At 41.9% G+C, this 27,359-nt stretch overlaps 2 protein-coding genes across 3 annotated transcripts; both read left to right on the forward strand.

Annotated features, from left to right (window-relative positions):
• The first annotated feature begins 609 nt into the window (after positions 1 to 609).
• On the forward strand, positions 610 to 14,701 carry LOC134469830 (phospholipase B1, membrane-associated-like). Its single transcript, XM_063223860.1, has 14 exons — positions 610 to 706; positions 1,672 to 1,730; positions 1,972 to 2,039; positions 5,023 to 5,066; positions 5,856 to 5,976; positions 6,071 to 6,122; positions 6,260 to 6,340; positions 6,762 to 6,827; positions 8,783 to 8,874; positions 10,400 to 10,481; positions 11,308 to 11,409; positions 11,920 to 12,015; positions 13,108 to 13,179; positions 14,504 to 14,701. Exons 1-14 carry the CDS (start codon positions 610 to 612, stop codon positions 14,615 to 14,617), a joined length of 1,146 nt encoding a protein of 381 aa, XP_063079930.1. The 3' UTR covers positions 14,618 to 14,701.
• A 1,542-nt stretch (positions 14,702 to 16,243) lies between these two features.
• LOC134435133 (phospholipase B1, membrane-associated-like) lies at positions 16,244 to 27,315 on the forward strand. Of its 2 annotated transcripts, XM_063183978.1 has the most exons (16): positions 16,244 to 16,292; positions 16,997 to 17,058; positions 17,725 to 17,821; positions 18,251 to 18,309; positions 18,460 to 18,527; positions 18,791 to 18,834; positions 19,596 to 19,716; positions 20,482 to 20,533; positions 20,870 to 20,950; positions 21,658 to 21,723; positions 22,486 to 22,577; positions 23,262 to 23,343; positions 23,566 to 23,667; positions 24,115 to 24,210; positions 26,732 to 26,803; positions 27,108 to 27,315. In XM_063183978.1, exons 1-16 carry the CDS (start codon positions 16,268 to 16,270, stop codon positions 27,243 to 27,245), a joined length of 1,257 nt encoding a protein of 418 aa, XP_063040048.1. In that variant the 5' UTR covers positions 16,244 to 16,267; the 3' UTR covers positions 27,246 to 27,315. The 2 variants fall into 2 exon arrangements, with proteins under 2 accessions (XP_063040048.1, XP_063040049.1); XM_063183979.1 differs by lacking the exons at positions 16,244 to 16,292; positions 16,997 to 17,058; positions 17,725 to 17,821 and adding an exon at positions 18,057 to 18,114.
• Positions 27,316 to 27,359: the final 44 nt, after the last annotated feature.

Genomic DNA, 27,359 nt, shown 5'->3' on the forward strand with positions numbered 1-27,359 from the left:
ACATGTTTCGACGGGAAGTTATACCGTGGAAACATGTCTGGTAAAAGATAAAACCTTTACATGTCTGAAGTAAAAGAAAATCTCAAGTGTGACCTCTGCCATTGTGAGTAAGGAAATGACTCTCCTTGTCCTGTCACAACCAATCACGTGGGCCTTGAAAGACTTCCTAGAAGACCAGATCCACTAAAGAAAATAAAAATGTTTCTGGTTTTATAGCATGGGGTATGTAAGAAGGAAAAGTGCACAATATTTTAGTACTAGTCAGTTCTCTGTTGGGACATTTAAACCTTCAGCTGTCCATTTTTAAATTCAATTCAATGTGAATTCCATCTGATTCAAACAAACTTGCTCCTGTTTGCTAGCATGTGTTGTTGGATGAGTTTGGATTAGGCCCTAAAGGTGGAATGTTTCTCGTTGTGTTCATTTTTTTTCACTTTTAACTTAATTTATGTTGAATTACTTTAAAATTAAATACTATCAAAATACCCTCACAAGTCCTTTCAAACCAGACCCCTGGACATGTTCCTCTATGGTAGGGATTAGGTCAGTGTCTAGTAGGGATTGCACAGCTTGGAGAGAGAGAGAAAAGTACATTATGTGTTTTCCATAATGTTTCAGGAGTACCGAGAGCCCGGAGTAGATGCCAGGAAGAGGACCGTTTTCCAGTGCACAGACATGAGTCCCTCTGACTCTGTGCCTACATCAGGTGAGCACCTGCCTTGTTCTGCCCTAGGCTGCCCGAGTTTTATTGAGAGGAAGCGTGTCACTGTTCAACTCAGGATCAGGCGGCCCTACCGTGGTGCTAATGGTAGGACGCTTGTCTACTACGCGGCTGACCCGGGTTCGATTCCGGCCCAAGTCCTTTGCCGGCCCTTCCCCACCTCTCTCTCCCAATTCACTTCCTGTCTCTCCTCCACTGTCCTGTCATATACAGTAAAAAAGGCTTTAAATGCCCCAAAAATACTTTTAAAAAAAGATCAATGGAGGCTTCTGAGATAAAGATTAATGGAGGTTCAATGGAATGGCTTCAGAAAGTCAGAAATCCTGCCATGTTTGCCCCACTCCCTAGTTAAACTACCTGTTTATTTTTTTATTTTTTGCCTTTACTTGATAGGACAGTTGGAGATGATGACAGGAAGCAAGTGGGAGAGAGAGATGGCAGCAAATGACCCAGGCCGGAATCAAACCCGGGCCGCCGGTGTAGTAACCCAGTGCCCTACCATTAGGCCACGGCAGGGCCTGAACATCCCCCTGTTTGGACTGCCCAGTGCAATCATTTAGAACTGGGGTACTCATTGCTCATGAGTTAGCAGCTGAATTTGGTTGCAATGCAATTTTCTATTGTCAACCTACTGAGTTGCTGTCCGTTTAGCAACAATGCTTTCGAGAAGCTGGGTCCAGTTTGGATCAAATTAATAGCAGGGTTCTTTGTGATTGACACCTCTGGCTCGCTAACTTTCACAGGCGATCTTCAGATCAGCCCGCTCCATTCTCACCTTCATTTAATTTTTCAATTCAATTCATTTCATCTCTGGTGGGAAGGACTTCATTGCCATGCTGCTTAAAATATCCTAATTTTAACATGACATTGTTTACTGCTAGTGATGTCTTTAGTCCTCAACCTCTGATTCATCTCCTGAGCTCATCACAGTGTCTTGATCTGTGTTTCAGTGGAGCGTGTCAAAGCTGCTGATATCAAGGTCATTGCAGCATTAGGTGACTCAATTACCGTAAGTATGCCTACTTAAAACTGTAAAAAAAAATGTGAGAAACACAGTACCATGTGTTCATACAATGTGTTAGTAAACACTGCTTGAATTTATTTTGCTAATACAATCCGAACTATCATCATTTGGGCATCAGCATTTTCTGCACTATGAAAACTCTCTTTTCACATGGATATAAATCACACCTAACCTAATGGGGTTCACCATTTGTCACATACCGATACTTTGTGTTTCTCTGTCTCAGAGTGGAGTTGCAATCAATGCATCGAGCATCGCGGAAGTGTTTGTAGAATATCGCTACCTGTCATGGAGGTAAACAAACCATTTCCTTAATCGGGAGCGTTTCTATGTTCCCACAGCCCATTGGTCCCACATCCCATTGGTCCCACATCACTAAGACTTTTAACATTAATTTTTAGGCCCATTGGTCCCACAGCATATACCTGCTGCTCCATATTCACACATTTCTAAGAATTTTTGAAAATTTAGGCCCTATGTGCCAAAGGCACGTTCTCTCAGTTTATTCGGAAATGTGGAAACATGGAGTTGTAGAACATAGGGCCTATATTTGAATAATTTCTTAAAAATGTGGGAACATGGAGCAGCAGGAATAAGCTGTGGGACCAATGGGCTGTGGGAACATAGAGCTGACCCCCCTTCATCAGGAACGGTTGTATTTTAACCCATTTTGTCCTAAGCCCTTTTTGGGAAAGGGTGCCCTCTGCCTATTAAATCCTAAATATCTCAGCTTCTGAAGCACATACAAACGGGTAATTCCACGTTAAATCAACAAGAGCCCGCGCACTTAGGTCTCAAAAAATTCTGAAAATATTTCTAAGTGCACCCATGGTACTTAAGAGAAACACAGTAAATTTATTTGAATGTAAGATGTATACTCTCCGCGTTACAGCCAATTTTACTGGGGGAGGGGGGTGCCCATTTTGTTCACACTCTTTTTTTTGTCAAAGTTCACAAGCCCATAGCTCAAGAACTAAACCATGTAGGAACCTCAAATTTGGCACGCTGGTACATAGATTGGCATCGTTTGTTGCAAAATTGTCCGTTTTGTTCTGTATGATCCTGCATCATCATAGCATTCCCTCAAAGATGATACAAATTGTACTGGTGTTTGGCTGTGCTCTGTTTAGGCCTTGAGACATATTTGTGCCCAACATAGCCTCAGGATTTCCCCCCCCCTTGTAGATACAAGTAGAAACACTCTCATAAAAAGCTATAAATAGAAAGGAAACCCCATCAGTGTTTGACCAGAAGACCTCACAAGTCGGACAAATCATGTTGGGTGTCATCTTTAGAGCACCAGAACACCTTGTGCGATTGTCCACAGATTTTTTCTTAATTCTCCATGAAGTCTTCTTTTTAAAAATGCCAATGAGACTTGTCTTATGTGATGTTTTCTTTTTTAATTTCCACCCTGAACATGGGCAAAATGCAAAAAGAGAGCAACATGTTTTCTATAACATTTAATGTAAAGACTAAATAATCAAATGCAAATTTTGCCCGGACATGATCACCTGAGAGTCCCTGTGCAGGAGTGCAGGTATCCCTTTCAATTTCAATGATTTCAGGAGCGTTCAAGGTGGGAGCAGGTTCACACACCATAAGAGACACTAGGTCAGACACAAAGAGTCATGTTGTTTTTGACCAGCAGATGGCAGCGGAAGAAACGCATAGAAAACATATTGCTCTCAATGTGCATGTTGCCCATGTTCAGGATGGAAATTAAAAAAAGAAAACATCACATAAGACAAGTCTCATTGGCATTTTTAAAAAGAAGAATTCATGGAGAATAAAGAAAAAAATATTTTAAAAATCTGTGGACAATCCCACAAGGGGTTCTGGAGCTCTGAAAATGACACCCAAAATGATTTGTCAGACTTGTGTGGTCTTCTGTTCAAACACTGATAGGGTTTCCTTTCTATGTATTGTTTTTTATGAGAGTGTTTCCACTTATCTCTACCAGGGGAAAAAATCAAGAACCTATATTGGGTGAAAATATGTCTTCTGAAGGCCTAAACAGAGCACATCCAAAAACTGCAATAAAATTTGTATCATCTTTGAGGGAATGCTATGACGATGCAGGATCATCCAGACCAAAACGGACAGTTTTGCAACAAACTATTCCTATCTATGTACCAGCATACATAATGTGAGCTTCCTTCATGGTTTAGTTCTTGAGCCATGGACTTGTGAACTTTGACAAAAAAAGAGTGTGAACAAAATGGGCACCCCCCCTCCCCCAGTGAAAATGGCTGTAACATGGAAAGTATACATCTTACACCCAAATAAATGTACCGTGTTTCTCTTAAGTACCATGGGTACATTTGTTTGTTTTTTTTTTCAGATTTTTTTGAGACCTGTTGAGGCTCCTGTTGAATTGACATGGAATGACCCAAACATCAAATGAGTTACATTTAAAAGCTAGGACCCTTGTTTTGCCTTTGAATGTGTTCATTCAGCTCTAACTGACCCATTTTTAATAAAACAGCTAAAATCTCAAGAACTTGAATGCAGCGTATATGTGTCTCCAGGACACAATGAGGTTTGCCCTTTTAAATCAGTATGATGTTGTAATATTATGTGCTGGATCCCATTTGTTTCACCCCATCCCCTCCCCCCAGAAGGGCTTTGGTCGGGTATTGCAATCAGTGGTGTAGTCTACGTAGAACGCTGGTAGCCTATACCCAGTATACCCACCTCAAAATTTCAGGGATTTCAGTAAACCCACTTAAAATTGATTGTTCCATAATTTAGAATTAGGCATTAGGCTCGTTTGTGACGAAGCAGTGCTGCTTTTGCTAAGCAGCGAGCATGCATACTTTGCCAGTTTGATGCATTCTGGTTAACCAGAATGCATCGCACTGTCAAAGTGCGCATGCTCGCTGCTTAGCAAAAGCAGCACTGCTTCGTCACAAACGAGCCTAATGACCCTGTATTCCTGTCATTGACGACTGAAGTTTAATTCAATATCTTGCGAAAGTGCAGTTCAAAGGACATTGTCTCATTTGCAATCGGAATGTTGAATGGTCAAAAAAATCCCCCAAAATATTTATAGCTAGGCTGACAGCGGGGAAACTTTATCGTTTTCTTTATGGAGGCGGGCCATTAGCAAAGCGCAAGGCTACAAGCACAGGTCAAGAACCTGGTGGTATAATGGAATGTACCCGGTGTGTTTGTCCATCCAGAAGGGGGGCCCAAACACACAACATTAAAGTGCATCTATATTAAGTGCAAGTGCTGGCTTTGATTGCTCTTGTTTTTGTTTGTTTACTTCTAGCATTGGAGGACTTGGAACATTCCAGAATGCTGTAACACTTGGCAGTAAGTTTACATGTGATATTCGTCTATATTACCACACAGATACCCATAAACCCGTTACCTCAGCCATCCAAAGTTCAACATATTGTACTGTAGCAGGCTCATCTTGCACACAGCAAAGTATTTGAGACTTCAAGTTCTTTGCATTAAACACCTGTGTAACTGAGGTGATCCTGCGCTAGTTTGCCACATGAGCCTCGAACCCGCAACCTACAAGTCAACGCTCCAGTTCGGGCGTAGGAGGCACCGCACGATACCGCTGAGCTAAAGGTCCAGACCGATAACTTGCATACACAACATTATGGGCCACAGAAGTGTATGGTGTCTCAATGTCTCAAAGTATTAACACTATTTCACCTAAATCACCAACTCCCTGTAGATTGTGTCTGTGTGACTAATGTGTATGAATGCAGTTCCACACATTCATCTGGGACTGGGACAGAACTAATGAGAAGGACTCCTAGATAGCAGAAAATGATAAGACACACAGCTGAAATGGCAGAATCCATGTCAATGTATGATTCCCTCGCCGTGAGCCGTCATTGTTGTCTAAATTAGTCACTTCTGTGCTACACCACATCAATGACAACCCCCCTTGACGACCTTGAACAAAAATTGCATAGTGGAAGTCATTTGAAACCCATTGAAGTCTTTCCAATCAGTCAGAGTCCAGATTGGAATGCACCCCAGATCGATGAGTGGGGCTCAGTGGAACACCATGAGGAGCTTAGTAGAACTACATTAATTTGGAGAGAGGCAAGTCAGGATAACTAATTGTCACCTCTTCTGCAGATATTGTGAAGCTCTTCAATCCTGACCTGCTGGGTCCTTCACCAGCCATCACCATAGTTGGGCAGCCCTCCACGTTACAGCAGACAGGGTTCAACCTGGCGGTCTCAGGAGCTAACGCGCTGTGAGACCTGCTTATTTTTTTTCATTCTCTCAGTCGCTTCTTTTAAGGTAATTTTGTGTTTTTATATCAGGCTATTTTTTCCCCTTTTCCCCAGAAACTTAACAGGACAAACAAGAAATATGATTGACACCTTCAAGAGCTACTCTGTACGTAACATCTAACGATACTTTAAAAAAAAAAAAACCCTTTTTCCATAAATAAGACAGGAATATGAATTGCACACTGTTTCCCATATTAGTGATATTTTTATTTTCATCAGTAATCTGTTGTCTTTTCCCCTCAGGGCTTGAACTTCACAGATGATTGGAAACTAGTGACTGTTTTCATCGGCCTCAATGACATTTGTGACTACTGCAAAGACAAAGTAAGGCCTATATGCTGAGGAATCCTGCGACATTAAGTAGTGTTCATGGAGTCTAAGGGCCTCAGCACACCGCTTCTGATAAAGAGGGAGAGCTGGCCCTTGTTTATCCATGTTCTGCTGTGCTTAATTGACCATTCGTTGTTTATAGCACTAGCACGTGTTCACCAGTGTGCGGGGGCGGTAAGCGAAATTGTCGAAACCCATAATGATCTGCAGTGTTGCCGGAACCGATGTGCGGAGACCCTTACTCTGTCAGAGATATTAACGTAAGCACGGTTGTGCGCCTTGTGATGTGATGTTATGTGTATGTCCTGTCTTAAACGAGTCTTGCTCAGGGATGCAAAATGAATTTCAGTGTAAACTGACAGTAAAGTATAATCGTATGCTATCGTATCGTAAAGCAATGCCATTATTTTACCAGACTCTCTTCTCTGCGGATAACTTCATTAGCCACATCAACGAGTCCCTTCAGATCATGATGGATGAGGTAATGTCTAACTAACACACACACACACACACACACACACACACACACACACACACACACACACACACACACACACACACACACACACACACACACACACACACACACACACACACACACACACACACACACACACACACACACACACACCTTTACCATGTGATACAGTTCCTACACTAGTCTTGTTCTTGTCTCTTTGTCTTAACCAGTTAACTGTCAAAACCCGCGGGCGGGTTGAGATTCTATCACACTCATCTCCCTCTTAATCATGCTAAATAAAACCATATTGTTTTCGAATTAAATAACTGTCATATTTACACCTCATTTAAAAGCTTGTTTTTTTCACGAAACTGCACAAATAAATCATCCACAGAATCAATATATAGTATTTTCTATATTATCTAAATTATCCTGTCTGACGCTGGTCAAAATACCTCCGGCATATCCCGTTTCCCTTGTTGAGCTTCATCAACATCGCCATTGTGTGTACCCTTATCAATGAGTTCACGCTGTTTGTTGGGTCTCAAAATGTTCACAAGAGTCCAAAGAAATAAAATATAAACACTATTTTATTTAAAAAACATTTTACAAGTATATACAACGCCTCATACAAAGCAAACGCCGTGGGCAAAGCCAGCGCGTTTGCAGAGTTTATCTGTAGCAAATCCTGTATTGTTGTTTTGATTGCTTATTGTCGGCAGATTCACGACCGGCAATGAGTCCCTAAGATATTTCCGGTTGCATTATGCTAACCGGTATGTAAATACGACCAATACGTCTTGATTTATGAGCCACCCAATGAATGCTACACTATAATTTGGTCTGGCTGCGCCTCTTTCAGGAATAAGGAACACTCGACTGTGGTGAACATGGAAAAGATTCAGCACATATGTCGGCAATTTCCAAAAGCATTTCAACATGTCGATGCTATGCTATTTCAATCCAGCAACTCTTATTGTTGCCCATTCACTTTTCAATCCGACATCCGGTTAGCTTGTCAAACGCTTGCATACGAGCAAACTTTTTGATGCGGAGCCATCCTAATGAAGATATATGTCATATACCACACTTTTGTGTGTGCATTTATTTGTCATGAACACTCGATGGTTGTCAGAATTGAAATCAATTTACAGACCAACGACCAGACATTTCATTACGGTCGTGTCAACTTTCAACTTTAGCATTTTCAGCATTTCCGGTCTAAATGTAAACAAAACTACGTACGTAAAACGGAATGTTATTCTTGAAGATTCTAAAGGGAACTGAGCAAAACGCCTGGACATCTCTCTACATAAAACATTGCAGAAAGAGTGTCCTTCATGCTGACAAAGCCAAATTTTTACACATTGCTTCCTAAGACCTGGTGCAAGTGTTCAGTTGTGTTTCCAAGGGATAATAACTGTAACAGTGGATTACATTCACATTTGTTTACATATGTTTTTTTGCGCGTGGAAGAAAAAAAAAAGTTTTCGTCTATGTGTTATTTTGACAGTAAATAAGATAGCTATTCTGACTATTTAGTGACATTGCACAGAGTCTCAGCTTTCTAAAAAGACCAAGCATGTTAGTTTAGGACAAAGTGAGGAGGAATAGTAACTCCTGGAGTCGGCGCAGTGCAAACATGCTAAAATTCTATAGAATTCTACTGAGGATTAAGTGGTTAAGAGACTATTTTTAAATATGAATATAAAAATATAAAATAATATACAATATCTGTTAAATGTTTCAAATGTTATTTATGACTTCAGTACTTTATTACTTGGCACAGTCTGTTATTGGTCCTGTCTTGCACTTCAATGTCCGCCCTGTTAGTATCATATCTGTTTATGCCTTTGCATGGGATAGATAGAGAGAAGCATAATTTCAATTCACAATTTTCTTGTATGACCTGAACATATGAGGAAATAAAGATGACTTGACATATGTAACTTCATGCTGCAATGGTCATGTCTCAGGTCCCCAGACTGATTGTGAACGTAGTGCAGCTGCTGACCATAGAGCCATTGAGGCAGGTGAAGGAGCCAACCGCTGCATGCCAGTTACAAAGGTAAGGTATGACTGAGGTTCATTAACCCATTGATGCCTGATGTTGCGTTGCGCAACATTGGCCCTGCCGCCTGGAGCTGCATTACGCAACATTCAGGCTCATGAGATTTGAGACAACTTCATTGAAAATCTCTGTTTGTTTGAGATGAATGAACACATTCTAATGAAAGATGAGGGTCTTAGCGTTTAAATGCAACTTAGTGCATATTTGTATGTGCTTCAGAAGCTGAGATATTTAGGTTTTTATAGGCTGAGGGCAGCTTTTCTGAAAAAGGGCTCAGGCATTCAGCACCCTTTTTTGCAGGTGTCTTAGGCGTCAATGGCTTAAAGAAAGGTGCACTGTGTAATATTAGAATCGGGACTCGACGCATCATCCCTCACTCAGCTTGCAGGTGCATCACAGTGGGACAGACATCGCTGGAAAGGAGAGGCTGGAGCACACTGCAGCTGAACAAGGTGTAGCAACACCGAAACGTTTGTCGGGTGTGTGCACAAAATAAAGTCTTGAAAACTAAGCTGCAGTGTGCTGCAGCCTCTCTTTTTCTACTATATTGTTAGTGGTTTATTTCCAGAATTTATGCTGCCCATTCACAAATGTTACTTTTTTCATGAATGCTTACCACCACCATCAAAGTCTTAATTATTCATTATGACGGGAAATATTGCACTTTTCATACATGAAAAGGTGGATCTTCTCCATGTCTGTCATTTTGAATTTCTGGAAATATTTCCAGACATTTTTACCTACTGTACTTTGGTTATACCAGTAAATATTAGTTTATTACTTAGTCAATATTCATGAAAAGATCTAATTTGCTAATATGCAGCAGAGTTTCAATGAGCAGCATAGTTGCAATATGTATTCTGGTCACCATCCTACACAGTGTTCCTTTAAGTTCCTGTGCACAAGCCCTCGGTAATGCGGGTGCAGGTGTGAAGCAGGAAGACTTGAACGTAGAATGAATCATTAGATAATACAGCAAAATAAGAACAAAGCAGTGATCGGTGTGCAGTGTTTTCTAAAGACAGTTCTGTCTTAACCTTAGCTAGCTACTTTCTACTTCTACTTTCTAGTTGTAATACTAAGTGAAACATGTGTATGAATGTCAAACTGTTATGATGGAGAGGTGTGTTAGAGAGGTGTGTTTAAAACAGGGATGGGCAACTGGAGGCCCCGGGGCCACATGCGGCCCGCCTCCTCACTCAATGCAGCCTTTAGATAAAACAGTAGGCCTAATTAAGAAAATAATTACCATATTTAAAAAACAACCACTGAATCAATCTGTTGTAATTATACTGTTGGCCAATGGAGTATTGAGTATAGCTGAGTGAGATCCGTGGTCATGTGGAAAAAACTTGTCCCTCCTCATCATAAAAGTTGCCCATCCCTGGTTTAAAAGGTCTAACACACCTTTCTTCTCCATCATAACAGTTTGACATTTATACACATGTTTCACTTAAAGGAGGAGGAAGGCTAAAAAATATTAAATTAATTCTAGTCACTCTACCTGTCTCTTTGTTTGCAGTGTCTTCTGTTCGTGTTTGGTTTTACCAGAAGACAACTCCACAGAACTGACAGAACTTGTAGAACTCAACAGTCAATTCCAGGTATGCTACCGTGGAAATAACTGGGTGACACCATAGCTCCGTTCAATTTTGTCTCACTTGTAGCATACCAATCGATAGTATCAGTAGACTGAAATTTCAGCAAGCACACTGAAATTGTAGCTGACAAGATTCATTAAAACAAAAAATGCCTCAACGCGTTACCCATGAATGCCTATTGTGTATGAATGCAGCACACCGAAATTCTAACCGGCAAGATTTATCAAAACAAGAAATCGTTCAACCCTCTATACGGTCTTATTGCACATCCAGACCCATGGTGAAACATTAGCATGAGAATACTTTGAGGTCAAGTTAAATTAGCATGTTAGCATGGCTATATAATATCCATGAAAGAAATCATGCACATTGACTTATGTAGTGCATTAGAGAGTGTGCGTAGATTTAAAATGTATTTCTCTGAAAAGCTGGCATGTTCAGGCATAGAATTATTTTGTGTTTTCTTAGACTGGGCCCAGTGTAGAAAGCACAAAACAAGTCTATGCCATTACATTTGGTCTATAGTTTTGTATTGTGCTGTGGGAATGTTTATGTCATAAGAAGTAGTTGTAGAGTACAAATACTTTAATAATCCTGAACAAAAAAAAAGAAAATTATAGTTTTTGCTAATTTAATTTTTTGTAAATTCAAAGCAATAAGCTTAGTTCAGGAACATAACAGGTTCTAAAGGTTCTGGAATTTCATATTAGAAATACAATACTGAAACAGCATTAAATCGACATTCCACAGGAACCACTCTTGATAATGTGCCATTTCTTGTTGAATTGTCATTTCACATCCTATTCATCATCCACATTTCTCTCCCCAGACTAAGCTTGAGGAATTGATCCAGAGTGGCCGCTTCTTCAAGGATGACTTCGCAGTGGTCCTGCAGCCTTACCTGGCCAACACAGAACTCCCTAAATTTCCTGTATGATCACACTGCATGTACAGTATATTACAGAGCTTGACACCTGAGGACGTAGTATCGAAAGCGAAAGCCCACCTGGGAAACTCTAACTCCCATTGTCATTGTGACACAGCACTCCACAGCACACAAGTGTTCACTGCACACTGCACACAACAAAATTGCATTTATGCCTCACCCGTGCAAGGGGGCAGCCCCCAATGGCGCCCCAAGGGAGCAGTGCGGCGGGACGGTACCATGCTCAGAGTACCTCAGTCATGGGAGAGGATGGGGAGAGCACTGGTTAATTATACTGTATTTCCGGAGAAGACTACTCGTAGACATTATCGAGATCTTTTGTCCCTGAAGAAGACACAGTGTGTCATATGCTTACACCACAATAAAATAACAAAAAGAAATTGAGTGCTCCAGTCATCGTTGTCCTCTTCTTTTTAAAATTGACCAGCTTGATCTCAAGGATGTAATTAAGTATACAATGATGCATGGTACATAACTTGGTTGTTGTTTCTTCAGAATGGCACTGTGGACTTCAGCTACTTTGCTCCTGACTGCTTTCACTTCGCTGCCAAGGCCCACGAGGAGCTGGCCAAGGGCCTGTGGAACAACATGGTGAGTACCTGACGCTCTATGTGTCAGCTCGATCTTAGTAGTAAAGTAGAGTAGAGTGTCATTTATTGATCCCAAGGGAAATCAAGGTGTCCAGTAGCATACTTAAAAATGCAATACACAAGAAATTCCATATGTTTAGCCAAAGTTAGATCACGCACACACACATGCACATGCACACACACACACACACACACACACACACACACACACACACACACACACACACACACACACACACACACACACACACACACACACACACACACACACACTCCAATACATGTACCTCGTCTTTTTTACCTCCTCTATTAAAGTCCCTGTGTACATAAACATAGTTGGTCTTACCAAATCCTCATACTAATGAGCCAAGGGTCTGGACCTGCATAAGTGAGGTTTGATCTCAGGGGAAAGGGTTAATTCGACCCATTCGAATCAATGCAGGCAGGAATAAGTTGCATCCATAGCCATAGATATACACGCTACTGTTTTCTGGCTAAAACCTGTAGTCATACCTGCTTGACTTCAAAGTGGAACGTGTGTCATGGGGTCATGGCTTCCGATTTCAAAAGGCTAATTGCAGAGCAGAAGGTTAAAACAGTCATGGAATGTAACAGGGTTAGTAGTCCTCACTGAGTAGTCCAGGGGTGGGCAATTGTTTTAGGCTGAGGGCCACATTAGAATATTAACTGAAGGGTCGGATATTACAGACAATGTGCCGGTGTAAAGAATAAAAAAAATATACACTGGCATAATTTGATGACTACTTAATTTCATTACATTAATTGAAATGTGTTTAGATAGGTGAACACAGTAGGCTATGTTACATGGTTAATCTCAAAACTACAAGTCCTAAACTTGGGAAGTCGCTGTATGTTGAAAATGCTGGGTGAGAGTATCACTTTGAATTCAAAGGGTATTTTAATTTTTTTAAAGGCTCTGCGGGCCATATGAAATGTCACAGCAGGCCGCATGTGGCCCCCGGGAATGAGTTTCCCCATGTCTGGAGTAGTCCATACTGACCCAATATGACCTTTGCTCCACTTTTCATTTTACACCTCATTTTTCTTTCAATCCTCTGTTTGCCCTTATTAGTTTCAGCCGGAGGGCGAGAAAGCCATGCTGACCAATCTAACGGACCCAGTGACACTCATCTGCCCCCCACAGGTAACGTGTTTAATTGCACCACAGAATGCAACTGACAGCCAATGCAGAGCCGATGATAATATGTGACTAGCCACATGAGTATGGTGTCATTGAAAAGGTTAGAATCTGCATGACCAGAATCTCTGATTAGGCTACCTCTATGCCCCGGGGGCGTACTTGCGGCCTGTTTTGTTGTTACTAGTCACATATTATCCACTGCTCTGAGCCATTGTGTCCTGCGGTGTTAAGTTCAATCTCAAAGTGGGAGGACAGCCGTCAATATTTACTGAAAAGATAAGTGTCGTACTGCATTCACATAGGCTACTTCTAGCCTAGCAATGGTGAATCTTTAAAAAACAAATCCTGGTTCCGGTTTGTAATCCGGATCACTACCAAAATTGAATCACCTGTTCCGTTGTTCATTTCCAACAACTCCACAAAGTTTCATCCAAAATCAGTTTATACGTTTTTGAGTTATCCTGCTGACCAGACAGACAGACACAGACACAGGCACAGACACAGACAGTCAGTCAGAGAGACGCGACCAAAAGCATAACTTCCTTGGCGGAGGTAACAATTGTGCAGAAATGTCCATGGAGCATTGCCTGGTTCGCACACACGAAATGCACGAGGGTCTGTGTGAGAACGAGGGAACATGGGGTACACATGACACATGTGATCTACGCTCTTGAAATACTCTGGGGGGATGACATTTCATGTTTATCTGATTGCCCTCTGATGGCCTAATGATTTCAAATACCACACATTGCAAGTGTGGGAACCAGTTTTCCAGGAATGGGGTGGCACTGCACTTTGGTGCGGAATATACAAAACCGCCCTCAAATTAATTGTAGCCATTTTAACAATATGAAAATTAGGGCTAACGATATTGGATCGAACCGAGAGATTGTGATACTCAGAGTCACGATACTGTATCATGGTATAAGGAGGCAGTATCTTGATACACACTTTCAAAGTTTTGTTATCCTTTATTCCAGAAAACAGCCATATGATATGATGTGATGATAGTGCTTCCAAGCTTCAAATGGGATACATTTCAGAAATCATGGGGTCTATCGAACCATAGCTCAAAAATCATGGTGTGAACCGAATAGTGAGTTGAGTGTTATCGTTACAGCCCTAATGGAAATACAGTTACTAATGTTGGGCCACTTACCCCTTTTTACACATCGAACACAATACACCTTCCTCTTCTAGTTCTGCATCTATCTACAGGAAAAAGTACATTGCAGATGTAAAGTAAGATTTTCTGTTTAAGACAACGCATTTCCATTATTGAGTAGTTGTTTAATCTGTTCTTTCCTCCTTTATCTCATTGTTTTAGGACCACCCCTACATATACACCAGGCCGAAAGCGCTCTCTGCTGGCACACAGACGCAAGTGCTCCCCTCTCTTGTAGCTCTGATCACAGCCCTGACCGCTGTACTACTCCACTGATGTTACACAGGGCAACTTTTTTTTCTTTGGTTTTAGCAAACGCACATCGTGTGAGGTGCGCACAGTGGTTCTGTGCTACTTTAAAAAAAACAGTTACCGCCGCATACTCAGAACTTGAAGCTTGAAGCTTGAAGTTCTGAGTGTGCAATGATAGCTGTTCTCATGAAGTAACACAGGGTAACATAATGTCACTGACAAGCTCCAGTCAGCATAAATCTGACCTGCTACAACTCTCACTAGTTTTACAAAGTCAAAAGCCACTAACCGTCGATATAAACCTTACCATTGATATATCTAGACTGGAATACATTTCCATAATCCTCAAGTCCTTTGTTTGCTTATTCCAAGGCACATACATATTATGACCATTGTAGGCCTACCTGTCTGACTGGGCAATATGTTACAAGTATTTTTAACAGTGTTCACGTAGCCTAAGGAACTTTTCCTGTATGGTGTACTGATATACTGTAAGCAGATGCCATGTCCTCATTTGAAAGTCGCTTTGGTTATAAAGCATCTGCCAAATGCAATGTAATGTAACGTAATGCCATAATGAAGTACTACATGTGTTCTTATGTGTCCTATTCTATGAAGTTTACATGAATGTGACTAACTTATTGTCTGGTAGTGAGTGCAATAACGGCTTGTACCTGCAGAGGACAGCCTTTATGTTTTTCTTGTGATGTCCAGTCTGTTGTATTACCTGACTTGGACTTTTTTATTACAGTATAGCCAACATGGCACTACAGCATTGTTATGTGTTAGTGAAAGTGTCAAACTTGTAGTCATATTGTTATAACTTTAAATCTCCAGCGAACAGTGAAATAACATAGTGCACAAGTCTACATTGCCATATTTGTATTGGTCATTTTACTTTGGTTTGATTGAGAAAATGTTGTTGAATGACTGTTATTTACTGATGGCTGATGCGTACATGGGCATCCTATATCTGCTGCCTAATAAATCTACACTTGAACCATACCTGCTGCCCATGTATTATTGGCTGGTTATATGTGGAAGTAGGCCTACATAGTAAATGTTGTAGTATTAATTCAACACTATTCTGACCACATATGGTCCCACTCCATTTTAGTGTTAAATTTGAACCTGGGTCCTTTGCCGACCCCTCCCCGTCTCTCTCCCAATTCGCTTCCTGTCCACCTCTCACACTGTCCTATCAAATGAAGTCGAAAAACCCCAAAAATAATATATATATTTTTTTAAAATGGAAGCCTTTTTCTATTATTAATTAACTCTGTGAGGGAGGCCATGGACAATCATAAACCACACCTTTCCTAGGTGGCCTCCAGAGTCAGACTATCTCAATTGTGAGGTGGTCTGATGGTGTTATCGCCAGTGCTAAATGACTCATTTAAACTGAGACACTCATTTAAAATGAGTCTCTCCATTGACTTGATCAGAGGTGAGTGGGAGTGGTCAGGTGGAAGTGCTCTTTGCTTCGGCTGTGTGTGACCACACACACAGAGGTAGATAGATACTCCAGAGACACAGATACAGGTACAGGTACAGGTGTGCAGCATACTCTACCAACACAAAGGCACAGATACAGGTGTGGGTTCCATCAGGTACTAATAGAACCACTGCACTCACAGCAAGATGCGGGCCCTGCTCTTCTCATGCGTTACTTTAATGGCACTTTACCAGTGTGCACAAGGTGAGTGATATCAAAGACACCACACAACGTTAACTTTCAGACAATATGTTATTTTAATCAGATAAGTATTGCTTCCACATATTTCTGTTGTTTGAGTAATTTATACTCCCAGTATATCAATGGGGGTACTCACATTGATCCCAATAAAAGGGAAATAACAGCATGAATGTGATTAGTTTAATATTCCTTTCCTCTGTAAGTAATATCCGCAACTTGCAGTCAGAATTGCAGTCTGTTTTTTGTTGTTGTGTTGCCAAATTAGTGCTGAAGTGCTGTTGCCAAATTAGTGCTGAAACTGCAGTTACTGTGCCAGCTGTACAAAATCCTTCTATTGTGTTGAGTGTATTTTCTGGTGTTTTAATTCAGTTTAGTAAATGTACACTTTTCATATTTGAAAATGTGGAATTTCTCCACTTCTCCATGGAACTTTTCCACCTCTCCATCCACCATTTTCCAGTCATAACATCTTCCAGTCATAACATCTTCTACATATTTGGCTGCTAAATTAACTATGCTCAGACTAGACCAATATTCATTAAGAAGATGAAACTTGTGGGAAAAAGTTTGAGATAAACTGCTAAAATTACCCAGCAGACCTTTGCTACTGTGATCCATTAACTAATCAATTAATTAATTAGACATCCCTGTCCTCGATCCTAATGTCAATCAAAATGCTTTGTCATGTCTCTGATGCACTTTCACAGGCACCTGGCTGGAGAACTTCAATGAGGCGGTGAAGGATATCAGCCAGGAGGATCTGCACAAGGTCAGTTGAAGACATTATTGTTCTTCACAACAGGGAAGGGTTATACTGTATTTTATCAGGATGTTCCTTCTCTGGTGTCCTTTGGGCTTTCCGGCCTGGGCTGGACTGGTAATCTGGCATTCAGGTCATTTCCTGGTGGGCCTACTGCCTAGAAGTAATCTGCTGTTTGGGAAATAACTTCTTGGCCCTGACGAAGACACTAAACAAAGTTTAACTTTGTACAAGTTCAACTGTGTACATACAGTATTTACTAGCATAGGAAACCATTGCTGTGATAATGGACAAATTCAACTCCCATAATGTATTTGCTTATTCATTTTCTCTTTATTTGATGATCATGAATTATTCTACATGAATTATTTTCTCATGATGTATTCTTTTTTTCCCGCATAAAGTATGAGTAAAGATTGATAATATACCCATTACATTTGCTCACACTAAGTTGTTTGGCCAGGTTTGTGGCCATTACCAGAAACCACTGTAGAGAAGCTGTTCAAAGCAGCAAACAGGACTGGATGGCACGTGACTACCATCCCAACAGTTCACTGATGTTATTGATATTGTGCTTTTACAAACTGTGATTAAATGTCATTGCAGTTGAAAGAAACCCCACAGATGCCTACAGACGTGGTGTTACTAATATGTCCTCTTTATTTTTTTTTGCAGGTGCGCCCAGACCTGATGTGGCCAGATACGTTCAAGCATCCCCCTTTCCAGTGTCCAGACGTAGACATGGGTCCCTCTCCCTCCGTGCCCACTACTGGTGAGTGCTGCTAACCTGCCCTGCCTTGCCTTGCCCACATCCTGGGGCCCTGTAAACCCGAAACAAGCCCATTATCACCTGTCAGGAGCCCACCTCCTCAGGTACACCTTAGACGAGCCCATTACACCTGTGCACAACCCACCTCCCCAAGTCTACCTGAGACAAGCCCATTATGACCTGGGCACAACCCAACTCCTGTACCTGAGACAAGCCCATGATCACCTGGGCACCACCACCCAACTCCTGTACCTGAGACAAGCCCATGATCACCTGTCAGGAGCCCACCTCCTCAGGTACACCTGAGACAAGCCCATTACACCGGTGTCTTGACCTTTGACCTCTGACCAGAGTTTTGTGTGGTTTTGTGAGTGTCTCAGGTCTTTATGTCTATGTGTTTTATGTTTGAAATGTGTTTTATGTGTGTTTCAGTGGACCGTGTGAAAGCAGGAGATATCAAGGTTATCGCGGCAATGGGTGATTCCCTGACTGTGAGTAGGTGTGTGTGTGTGTGTGCGTGTGCGTGTGTGCGCGTGTAAATGTGCGTCTGTGTCTGTTTGCCTATGTGTAAGTGTAATTCTTTGCTTATTTTCATCATTCATTGCAATTGCTTTGCCTATTTTCATCATTTTCAATCTCAGAGTGGCATTGCCGCCAATGCATCTACCATTTTGGGAGTTCCAATTGAATATCGCCATGTCTCATACAGGTACAATATTTCAAACAAGTACAATAAAAATAAACCATTTTTTCAATCAGATTAATTATTGATTGTTATGCAACATGAAGACAGAATATACTACAGTACTTTGTAGCCTAATGAGCCTCGACGAGACGGCCTAATAGTGGCTTCAAGGGCCATCATTATTTTTGCAGCTGGAAACTAATTGATCATTTATGATTTTTTATTGCATGTTGTATCTCAACCGGGTCATAAACACAACACCGTGAAATTGTTGTCTTTGCTTACAGCATTGGAGGACATGGGACATTTCAAGATGTTATCACTCTCGCCAGTAAGTTGAGACGGCAATGTTCACTTAAAGGCCTGTGTATGTTTCACTGTGCAGACAAGATTGTGAGATGTGAGAACAGTGAAATCAACTCTTAGAAGAGGAGACAATCTTTTAGAGGGTGAAAGAGCATAACAATGCAGAAAAAAACCACTGCAATTCTTTCATAAATTTCTCTGAAATTATGTATGTAGTGTCATAATGTGCCCCGCTCCATCAGAAGAGCACTACGAGACGCTACTACGACATTACATTAGTAATACATTACGACTTAGTCACTACCATTCACAGCAAAGTTATAACAGTGGCCATGTCTTAACGGATTAGCGTGGGTAATTTCACAGAATAGCCAACCTTGGCTACTTGTTTGAGGATCCATATAGACCAGGGGTGGGGAACCTATGTCTCAAGGCCGTTTTATCCGCCCCCCGATATCATTTTAACGTTATACAGCTTCACATGAAATATGACACATTTTGTAAAGGAATCTTAGAAATTACATTTGCAATACAATTAAGTTATATTCAAGAGACCTAGAGAAGTCGGGTCTGTTTTTAAGGTGGCTGCCTTCAATATAGGCCTAAAGTGCGGGGAGAAATCCTGGTTTGTGCTCATAGGACGGCCCTTGGAGGAATTTGAAGTGGCCCCTCAAATGAAAAAGGTTCACCACCCTTGATATAGGCTATGCCAGGTGATTTCACTACAAGTAGACATACCTGAGAGTCCATTCAAAACATGAATAGCTACTTTATTGATCTCCGCAGACCTTGTGAAGCTCTTCAACCCCAATGTACTCGGCCCTGCCCCCACTTGGACCATGAATGGATACCCTGCCACAGTAGAGGAGACAGGCTTCAATGTGGCAGTGACCGGACATAACAGCCTGTGAGTTGGAATAACAACTGCAGGGCTGGACTGCCCACCTGACATAGCGGGCATTTCCCTGTGTTTTTTTTTAAATTATTTTTTTTCTACATTTCTGAAAATCTCTCTCTGTCTTTCGTCATGTTTATCCGTTAGTAACCTGACCAGGTCTGATTACGCATCAGCTCATGAGATATGATAGCCTATAGTTGGTACATTGATTTTCCATCTGACCATTGACATTTTTGGCTATGGTCAAATTCATCAATGCGCTAGACATAATTATTGGGTGTATTTATTTATGTATCTCATTATTTAAACCTATTATTTATACTTCTAACTCTGAAGTGATCCACAGCATCATCAGGCGTGATAAAGACCATATAACTTGCAGCAAACTGACACAAGCTATGAACATGTTATTCCATTGGTTGATAATGCACGAGGCATTTATTGATTTACAACACGAATTATGATCGTATTGATTACACCGCTTCGCAGGAAGCTAGTTGGGGTGCAAAGGTCCTGTCAGCTAAACTCTGGCCCTGTGGTGGACTGTCAAAGCGTTTTGTCGAAGGCTTTGTCCATTCTCCTGTTAAATGTAGTGACACATACACACACACACACACACACACACACACACACACACACACACACACACACACACACACACACACACACACACACACACACACTTTTTACATACGCTGTATGTTTTATAATATGGATGTTTCATGGGTTTAATATACTACAATAAAATTGCTGTGTGTGTTTGATTTTTCCCAGAAACTTTTCTGACCAGACGAGAAGTATGATTGACACCTTCAAAAACTATTCAGTAAGATACCGTCAATCCCTTCAGATATATGTTCCTTTCTTTCTGCCAGTGACAGAGATAAATTTAATCGAAATGTACATTGCTAATGTATGATTATGGGGATGTTGGCTGTGATGATGATGAAGATGATGATGAAGAGGAGTTTGTTGTTGTTCCCTATAACCATGTGCGTGTTGCAGTTTCAAACATATAACTTTGTGTGTGTGTGTGTGTGTGTGTGTGTGTGTGTGTGTGTGTGTGTGTGTGTGTGTGTGTGTGTGTGTGTGTGTGTGTGTGTGTGTGTGTGTGCGCGTGCGTGTGTCTGCGTGCCTCTGTGTGTGTGTTTTCATGTTCCAGGCCATGAACTTCAAGGAGGACTGGAAACTTGTCTCGGTGCTCATTGGGATGAATGACATCTGCGATCACTGCAAAAACAAAGTATGCATGCATGCACAACCACTTAACTTGCAATGAGCACTGACACTACTAATGTGATGGGCATACATGCTTTACTTAGAATGAACACTGAAACTACTGTGTATAATATGCTAATCTATGACAGACATGATGTCAATCTGTCACGGTCGTTATATTACCCTTTTTCACACGAACAATGGATGAAGACAAGTTTTTGAAGCGAAACAGGAAAAAAATATCCTTGTAAACTAGCCCTACCTGCCAGTGGCCAAAAGTATTTTTGCCTGCAAGTGGGTCTAGCCTCGGACAACACCCCAGGCCCTGAAACTGACTAGCCAATCACAACGCAGCAGATATGGTTTGATTTGTTTTGAATCTTTGAATGAAAAGCGGACTGGATTTTTGAGGGAGTGACCAAGCGTCGGGCAATAGGCACAGACACAGTTTGAAAAACAACGGGTTGTTCCCATCCACAATCTTCCGATGCCTCATTGATCAGGGCCAGACTAAATATTCACATTTAGGCTGGCTTGCCAGGCTAAGAAAAAACGCCTACCACTTTCAATAGAAAATAGTGTGGTGTAAATGAATGTCTATGCCACCAGATGCTACTTTTCCTGCTTCAAATGCATTGAATCGAAGCTGTCTGACGCCACATGAAAAGGGCTAATGATGTGTTGTTGACATGGTCATTTCTGTCTTCATGTCAACACTATCCTGTCTTGTAGACTCTCTTCTCTGTGGATAACTTCATAGGCCACATGACAGAGTCCCTTCAGATGATGATGGATGAGGTAAAGAGTAAACACACACACACACACACACACACACACACACACACACACACACACACACACACACACACACACACACACACACACACACACACACACACACACACACACACACACACACAGAGAGAGTCATCCTGTTGCAGTACAGTATGTAGCCAAGTATACATACGTTTCACGTTTACGAACATTCCTGTAGTGAGGAGGGGCAAGATGCTAAGCAGCTAACCACGTGAGCTCATTTTTTGGGTGACAGCAGTTTCCAGCAATCAGAGGTTGAAGAGTGGGGTGCAGCAAGGGGTGCTCAGCCGGATGGTGTTTACAAACTTGAAACCCACGTATACATGTACATGCTATGCAAGGCCATACAGACGAGTCAGTATGGATTTCTATTGATCAGTGTGAGTAAAGAAGGGCACCACCTTCTCACCTCTTTCAAAGCTAATTTAACTGCTGCATGTTGCCCAATGTGCCAATTACAAAATAGCAAGCATGTTCTTAGCCTGTGTATGTTACCTGTGTTTATCTAAAGATTCTAGTTGGTAGAGTAGATTACTTTTATTAATTTCAAAGGAAATTACGGTGCCACAATAGCCTAATACACATTATTGCACATTAATCATATAGCACACACTTTAGTACAATCAGCCAGGTCATTTGGAATATGTGGTACTGGATTATAGTTTCTGAATTCAGGATGCCCTTCACTGAAGCTGATCATGTCTATCCGTGCCCCTCCCCTACGGCTGTGTCCTCCTCTCGCAGGTACCCCGGATGATTGTGAACATCGTGCAGATTCTCAAAATGGATTCTCTGAGAGAGGTTACATTGCCAACCCTTGGGTGCCAGTTGCAAAAGTATGATTTCTTACTTCAGAGATGAGAAAGCTTAGTTGAAACGGTTTATGAATAATGAATGAACTCTTAATTAATAGTTATATCACATGCTGAATAATGGCCTCATAGTAATGTTATAAAATGGTCTGGTGTAGTCATCATTCCACATCATTCAACAGTTCATCATCGTTAAAAAAAGATTGAACATTGGCATTGCACAACAAGGCCTCTATGGTGCAAAGCATCAAGTGAAAAAGGGAATTAAACACAGTATAATGCATAAGTACATACATGAATAATGGGGCAGCCGTGGCCTAGTGGTTAGAGAGTCGGTCTTCCAATCTAGGGGTTGCAGGTTCGAATCCCCCCTCCCTACATCTCCATGGCTGAAGTGCCCTTGAGCAAGGCACCTAACCCCACACTGCTCCAGGGACTGTAACCAATACCCTGGCAAATAATAACTGTAAGTCGCTTTGAATACAATGAAAGTGTCAGCTAAATGTAATGTAATGTAATAAAGTATGCACAGTATACACTCTGTTCATGGTGATATTGCACTTTGAAATAGACTATTATGGTATTGCAAGTCATGTCACAAGTATTGCACGAGAGGTAGCAGGTGCAGCCAACAAGTGGCAGACATGTCCTGACTTGGCAAGTTCCACACCTCAGACTCTTTCTCTCTGCTCATCCTACTGGGTACAGAAGCTTCTGTTCCTGCCTGGTGTTACCTGAGGAAAACTCCACAGAGCTGGCCGAACTCAAAGACCTCAACCGAGAGTTTCAGGTGTGTACATTTTAATACTGAAACAAAACAACAAATTCAACACCATGAAGCTGTATGTATATGCTCACAATAGTGCTTAATACAACAAGTTCATTCAAATTCAACAGTTGAAATCAACGAGTGGGATCCAGTGATGCTTGGAGATTGGACTGGAATGACCCACTTATTATTTTTGGTAAGGTGGTACAATGTAACAAATTAAAATGTATTCATTGTGTGTAGGTGAGGCTGGAGAAACTGATCCACAGTGGCCGCTTCCAGAAGGATGACTTTGCCGTGGTCCTGCAGCCCTACCTCACCTCCACAGAGCTCCCCAAACTGCCTGTAAGACCCGTTCACTGTCATGTTGTATTGCTCCAGGGACTGTAACTAATGCCTTGTACTTAAAATAACTAAGTCGCTTTGGTTAAAAGTATCAGCTAATGTAATGTGATATAATGTTGTGTCATATTATGTTAAGGGAAGTCATGGGTGAGCGGTCAGGGTGTCAGACTTGTAGCCCAAAGGATGCCGGTTCGACTCCTGACCCGCCAGGTTGGTGGGGGGAATAATTAATCAGTCCTCTCCCCCATCCTCCTCCATGACTGGGCGCCATTGGGGGCTGCCCCATTGCATGGGTGAGGCATAAATGCAATTTTGTTGTGTGCAGTGTGCAGTGTTCACTTGTGTGCTATGGAGTGCTGTGTCAGAATGTCATTGGGATTTGGAGTTTCCCAGTTGGGCTTTCACTTAAATGCACCATTATCCATGTCTTTGTTTGTTTGTGTGTAGAATGGTGCAGTTGACTTCAGCTTCTTCGGTCCTGACTGTTTCCATTTCAGCGTGAAGGGTCATGAGGAGTTGGCCAAGGGGCTGTGGAACAACATGGTGAGTGGATTTCGGCAGCAGTGATTCTCAAAATGTGGACCCTGAAGGTGGCCTTATTGGGCCTTCTTTATTTTCTAAAAATCTAAATAATATATGTGAGTGTGTGTTGCTGTTGACCATTCATTTGAGTGTTATTGTACATTTGACCAGAGGTGGGTCCCGGGCATTTGTGAACACTTCAAATGGCCCAAGTAAGGCAGTTCTTTTGAGGTAGTGCGGTTCAGGTGCAAAGTCACATAGTGCACATAGTAGGCTACATGTCAATATCTGACATTGTAATAATAATAATGAATAATTAATAATAATAATAATAATAATAATAATAATAATAATAATAAAAATAATAATTAATAATATCCAAGATGACTGGCAGTGATGAGTATGTAAGTACCNGTGCCGAAGAAATCATNACCATCATGCTTCAATGACTACCGTCCTGTAGCACTGACGCCCATAATCATGAAGTGCTTCGAACGGCTAGTCCCTGTCCACACATCAAAAGCCACCCTACCCCCCCACACCCTGGACCCCTACCAGTTCGCATACCGAGCCAAGCGATCCACGGAGGATGCAATCTGCTCTGCCCTCCATCCAGCCCTCACCCACTTGGACAATAAAGACTCATATGTGAGAATGCTGTTCATTGACTTCAGCTCAGCATTCAATACCATAATACCACAACAACTCATCAGAAAACTGGACAAACTAGGTTTCAGCACCTCCCTCTGCAACTGGCTGCTGGACTTCCTGATGCAGAGACCACAAGCAGTACGGGTAGGGAATAACACCTCAAGCACCCTGACCCTGAGCACGGGGGCTCAGCAAGGTTGTGTTCTCAGCCCCCTGCTGTTCACGCTGCTGACACATGACTGCACAACGACCCACAGCACTAACCATCTAGTGAAGTTTGCGGATGATACAACACTGGTGGGCCTCATCACCAAGGGCGATGAGACCCACTACAGAGAAGAAGTAGACCTGCTGGCCAGATGGTGCAAAGACAACAACCTCCTGCTGAATGTCAACAAGACCAAGGAGATTGTTGTCAACTTTCAGAGGGTCCAAAAACAACTGCCACCACTGACCATCGACGGTGATGCTGTGGAGAGAGTGAGCAGCACCAGTTCCTTGAGTGCACATCAGCGACGACCTCTCTTGGACCACCAACACTACATCACTGGCGAAGAAGGCCCATCAGCGTCTCTACTTCTTGCGCAAAACTAAAGAAGGCAAGTGCTACACCCTCCATCATGACAACATTCTACAGAGGAACCATAGAGAGCGTCGTGTACAGCTGCATCACAGTGTGGGGAGGAAGCTGCACGGAGAAAAACAGGAAGACACTCCAGCGTGTTGTGAACACAGCGAAGAAGATCATTGGAGTACCACTCCCCTCCCTGCAGGACATTTACACCGCACGCCTCACCCGAAAAGCACTGATGATCATCAAAGACACAAGCCACCCTGCACACAAACTGTTCAGCCTCCTGCCCTCTGGAAAGAGGTACAGGCGCCTCCGTTCCCGTACCACCAGGCTTACAAGCAGCACGATGCATCAAGCAATCAAGATACTGAACACTCAACCCACTCTCCCTTCACTGTCAGCCTCTAGCCAGCCAGGCCACTGACAACGCTCCCCCCCCTCATCCCCACCACCATATCTGCGACTGAACACTCCACCTGCACTACTACATCTGTGACTGAACTTTCAACCTGCACTAACTCAAAACATACACATGCACACACACACACACACACACACACACACACACACACACACACACACACACACACACACACACACACACACACACACACAACCACACACACACACAACACACACACACACACAAGCACACTGCACTTTCTGCACTAAACCCAAAACATACACACACACACACACACAACTCATACTCACACACATACACACACACACACACACACACACACACATACACAGGTACACACACACAGACGCACACCGCACTTTCTTCCTGCACTAAACACACACACACACACACACACACACACACACACACACACACACACACAACACACACACACACACACACACACACACACACGCACACAAAACACATACAAACACACACACACACATACTGCTGCTGGTGTATTTAAATAAAAAACCTTTTTTAATTATTTATTTCTTCAAATGCTACTATTACTATGTCAGAACGCTATAAAGGACTTTTAGGAAAAAGAACAAACAAAATACCTCCTCTTAATCTATCTTCTCTACAACTCTTCTCTTCTCCACTCTTCCACTTTAAATCTCTCTATCACCAATGTCTACCTCCATACTGTCTATGTCCATGTATGAGTACTGTCTATGTCTATACTGTCTATGTCCTTACCTAGATTAGTCTATGTCTGCATGGGAGAGCAAGAAACGCAATTTCAAATTCTTTGTATGACCAGTGCATGTAAAGAAATTGACAATAAACTTGACTTGACTTGACTTGACTTGTATGTAAGTAAACCCTGTTCTCTCCATGACTAGTTCCAGCCAGAGGGTGAGAAGGACATCATAGCCAGCCTGACCAAACCTATCGAACTCATCTGCCCCCAGAAGGTATATAATAGAAATGTATTCACAGATTTTCCTCACAAAAAAAATCCATGTATTTTCCTAACTAATATAATAATGACACGGTATACGATGATGATGACACCATGAAAAGATGGGATTCTTGTTTGTCACACAATTGGAAACACACACGCACACACACACACAACCTAAATAAAAGAATGGCATATGATATATGATTGAATGAACTTGTATTATGATGCACTTATTTATATTATGCACTTATTACTTTTATGAGTACAAAGGCTCATTTTCTGATTCTTGGCTCTGTCTTGCCCCTTTGTTTCAGGACCACCCGTACATATATGTGGGACCCCGGAAAGCTCCCCCTAGCCCTAGCCCTACCCCTGAAAACAGCGCTCCACAAGAACAAGCTCTCCTGACTCTAATGGCGCTCGTCAGTTTTCTGGTTCTGTTCAGCTACTGATTTCTTGAACTCTTTCCACCATAAAATCAACACTGCAATGCCTCCAATGACAATAAACTCTTGAATCTAATGTTGTACTTGACATTATTATAGAATGCATGCATGCATAGGCTA

The sequence above is a fragment of the Engraulis encrasicolus genome, chromosome 19 (genome assembly GCF_034702125.1).
Source record: "Engraulis encrasicolus isolate BLACKSEA-1 chromosome 19, IST_EnEncr_1.0, whole genome shotgun sequence".
NCBI classification, from domain to species: Eukaryota; Metazoa; Chordata; class Actinopteri; order Clupeiformes; family Engraulidae; genus Engraulis; species Engraulis encrasicolus.

What these genes read in the sequence shown, in the direction of transcription:
- LOC134469830 (XM_063223860.1), top strand. Translation starts at nt 610, where the DNA reads ATGTTTCAGGAGTACCGAGAGCCCGGAGTAGATGCCAGGAAGAGGACC. An exon ending in CATTAGGTGACTCAATTACC is followed by an intron (nt 1,731 to 1,971) that starts GTAAGTATGCCT and finishes TCTCTGTCTCAG; the next exon opens with AGTGGAGTTGCAATCAATGC. An exon ending in GCTGCATGCCAGTTACAAAG is followed by an intron (nt 8,875 to 10,399) that starts GTAAGGTATGAC and finishes CTTTGTTTGCAG; the next exon opens with TGTCTTCTGTTCGTGTTTGG.
- LOC134435133 (XM_063183978.1), top strand. Translation starts at nt 16,268, where the DNA reads ATGGCACTTTACCAGTGTGCACAAG. An exon ending in CAGAGCTCCCCAAACTGCCT is followed by an intron (nt 23,668 to 24,114) that starts GTAAGACCCGTT and finishes GTTTGTGTGTAG; the next exon opens with AATGGTGCAGTTGACTTCAG. An exon ending in AGGGGCTGTGGAACAACATG is followed by an intron (nt 24,211 to 26,731) that starts GTGAGTGGATTT and finishes CTCCATGACTAG; the next exon opens with TTCCAGCCAGAGGGTGAGAA.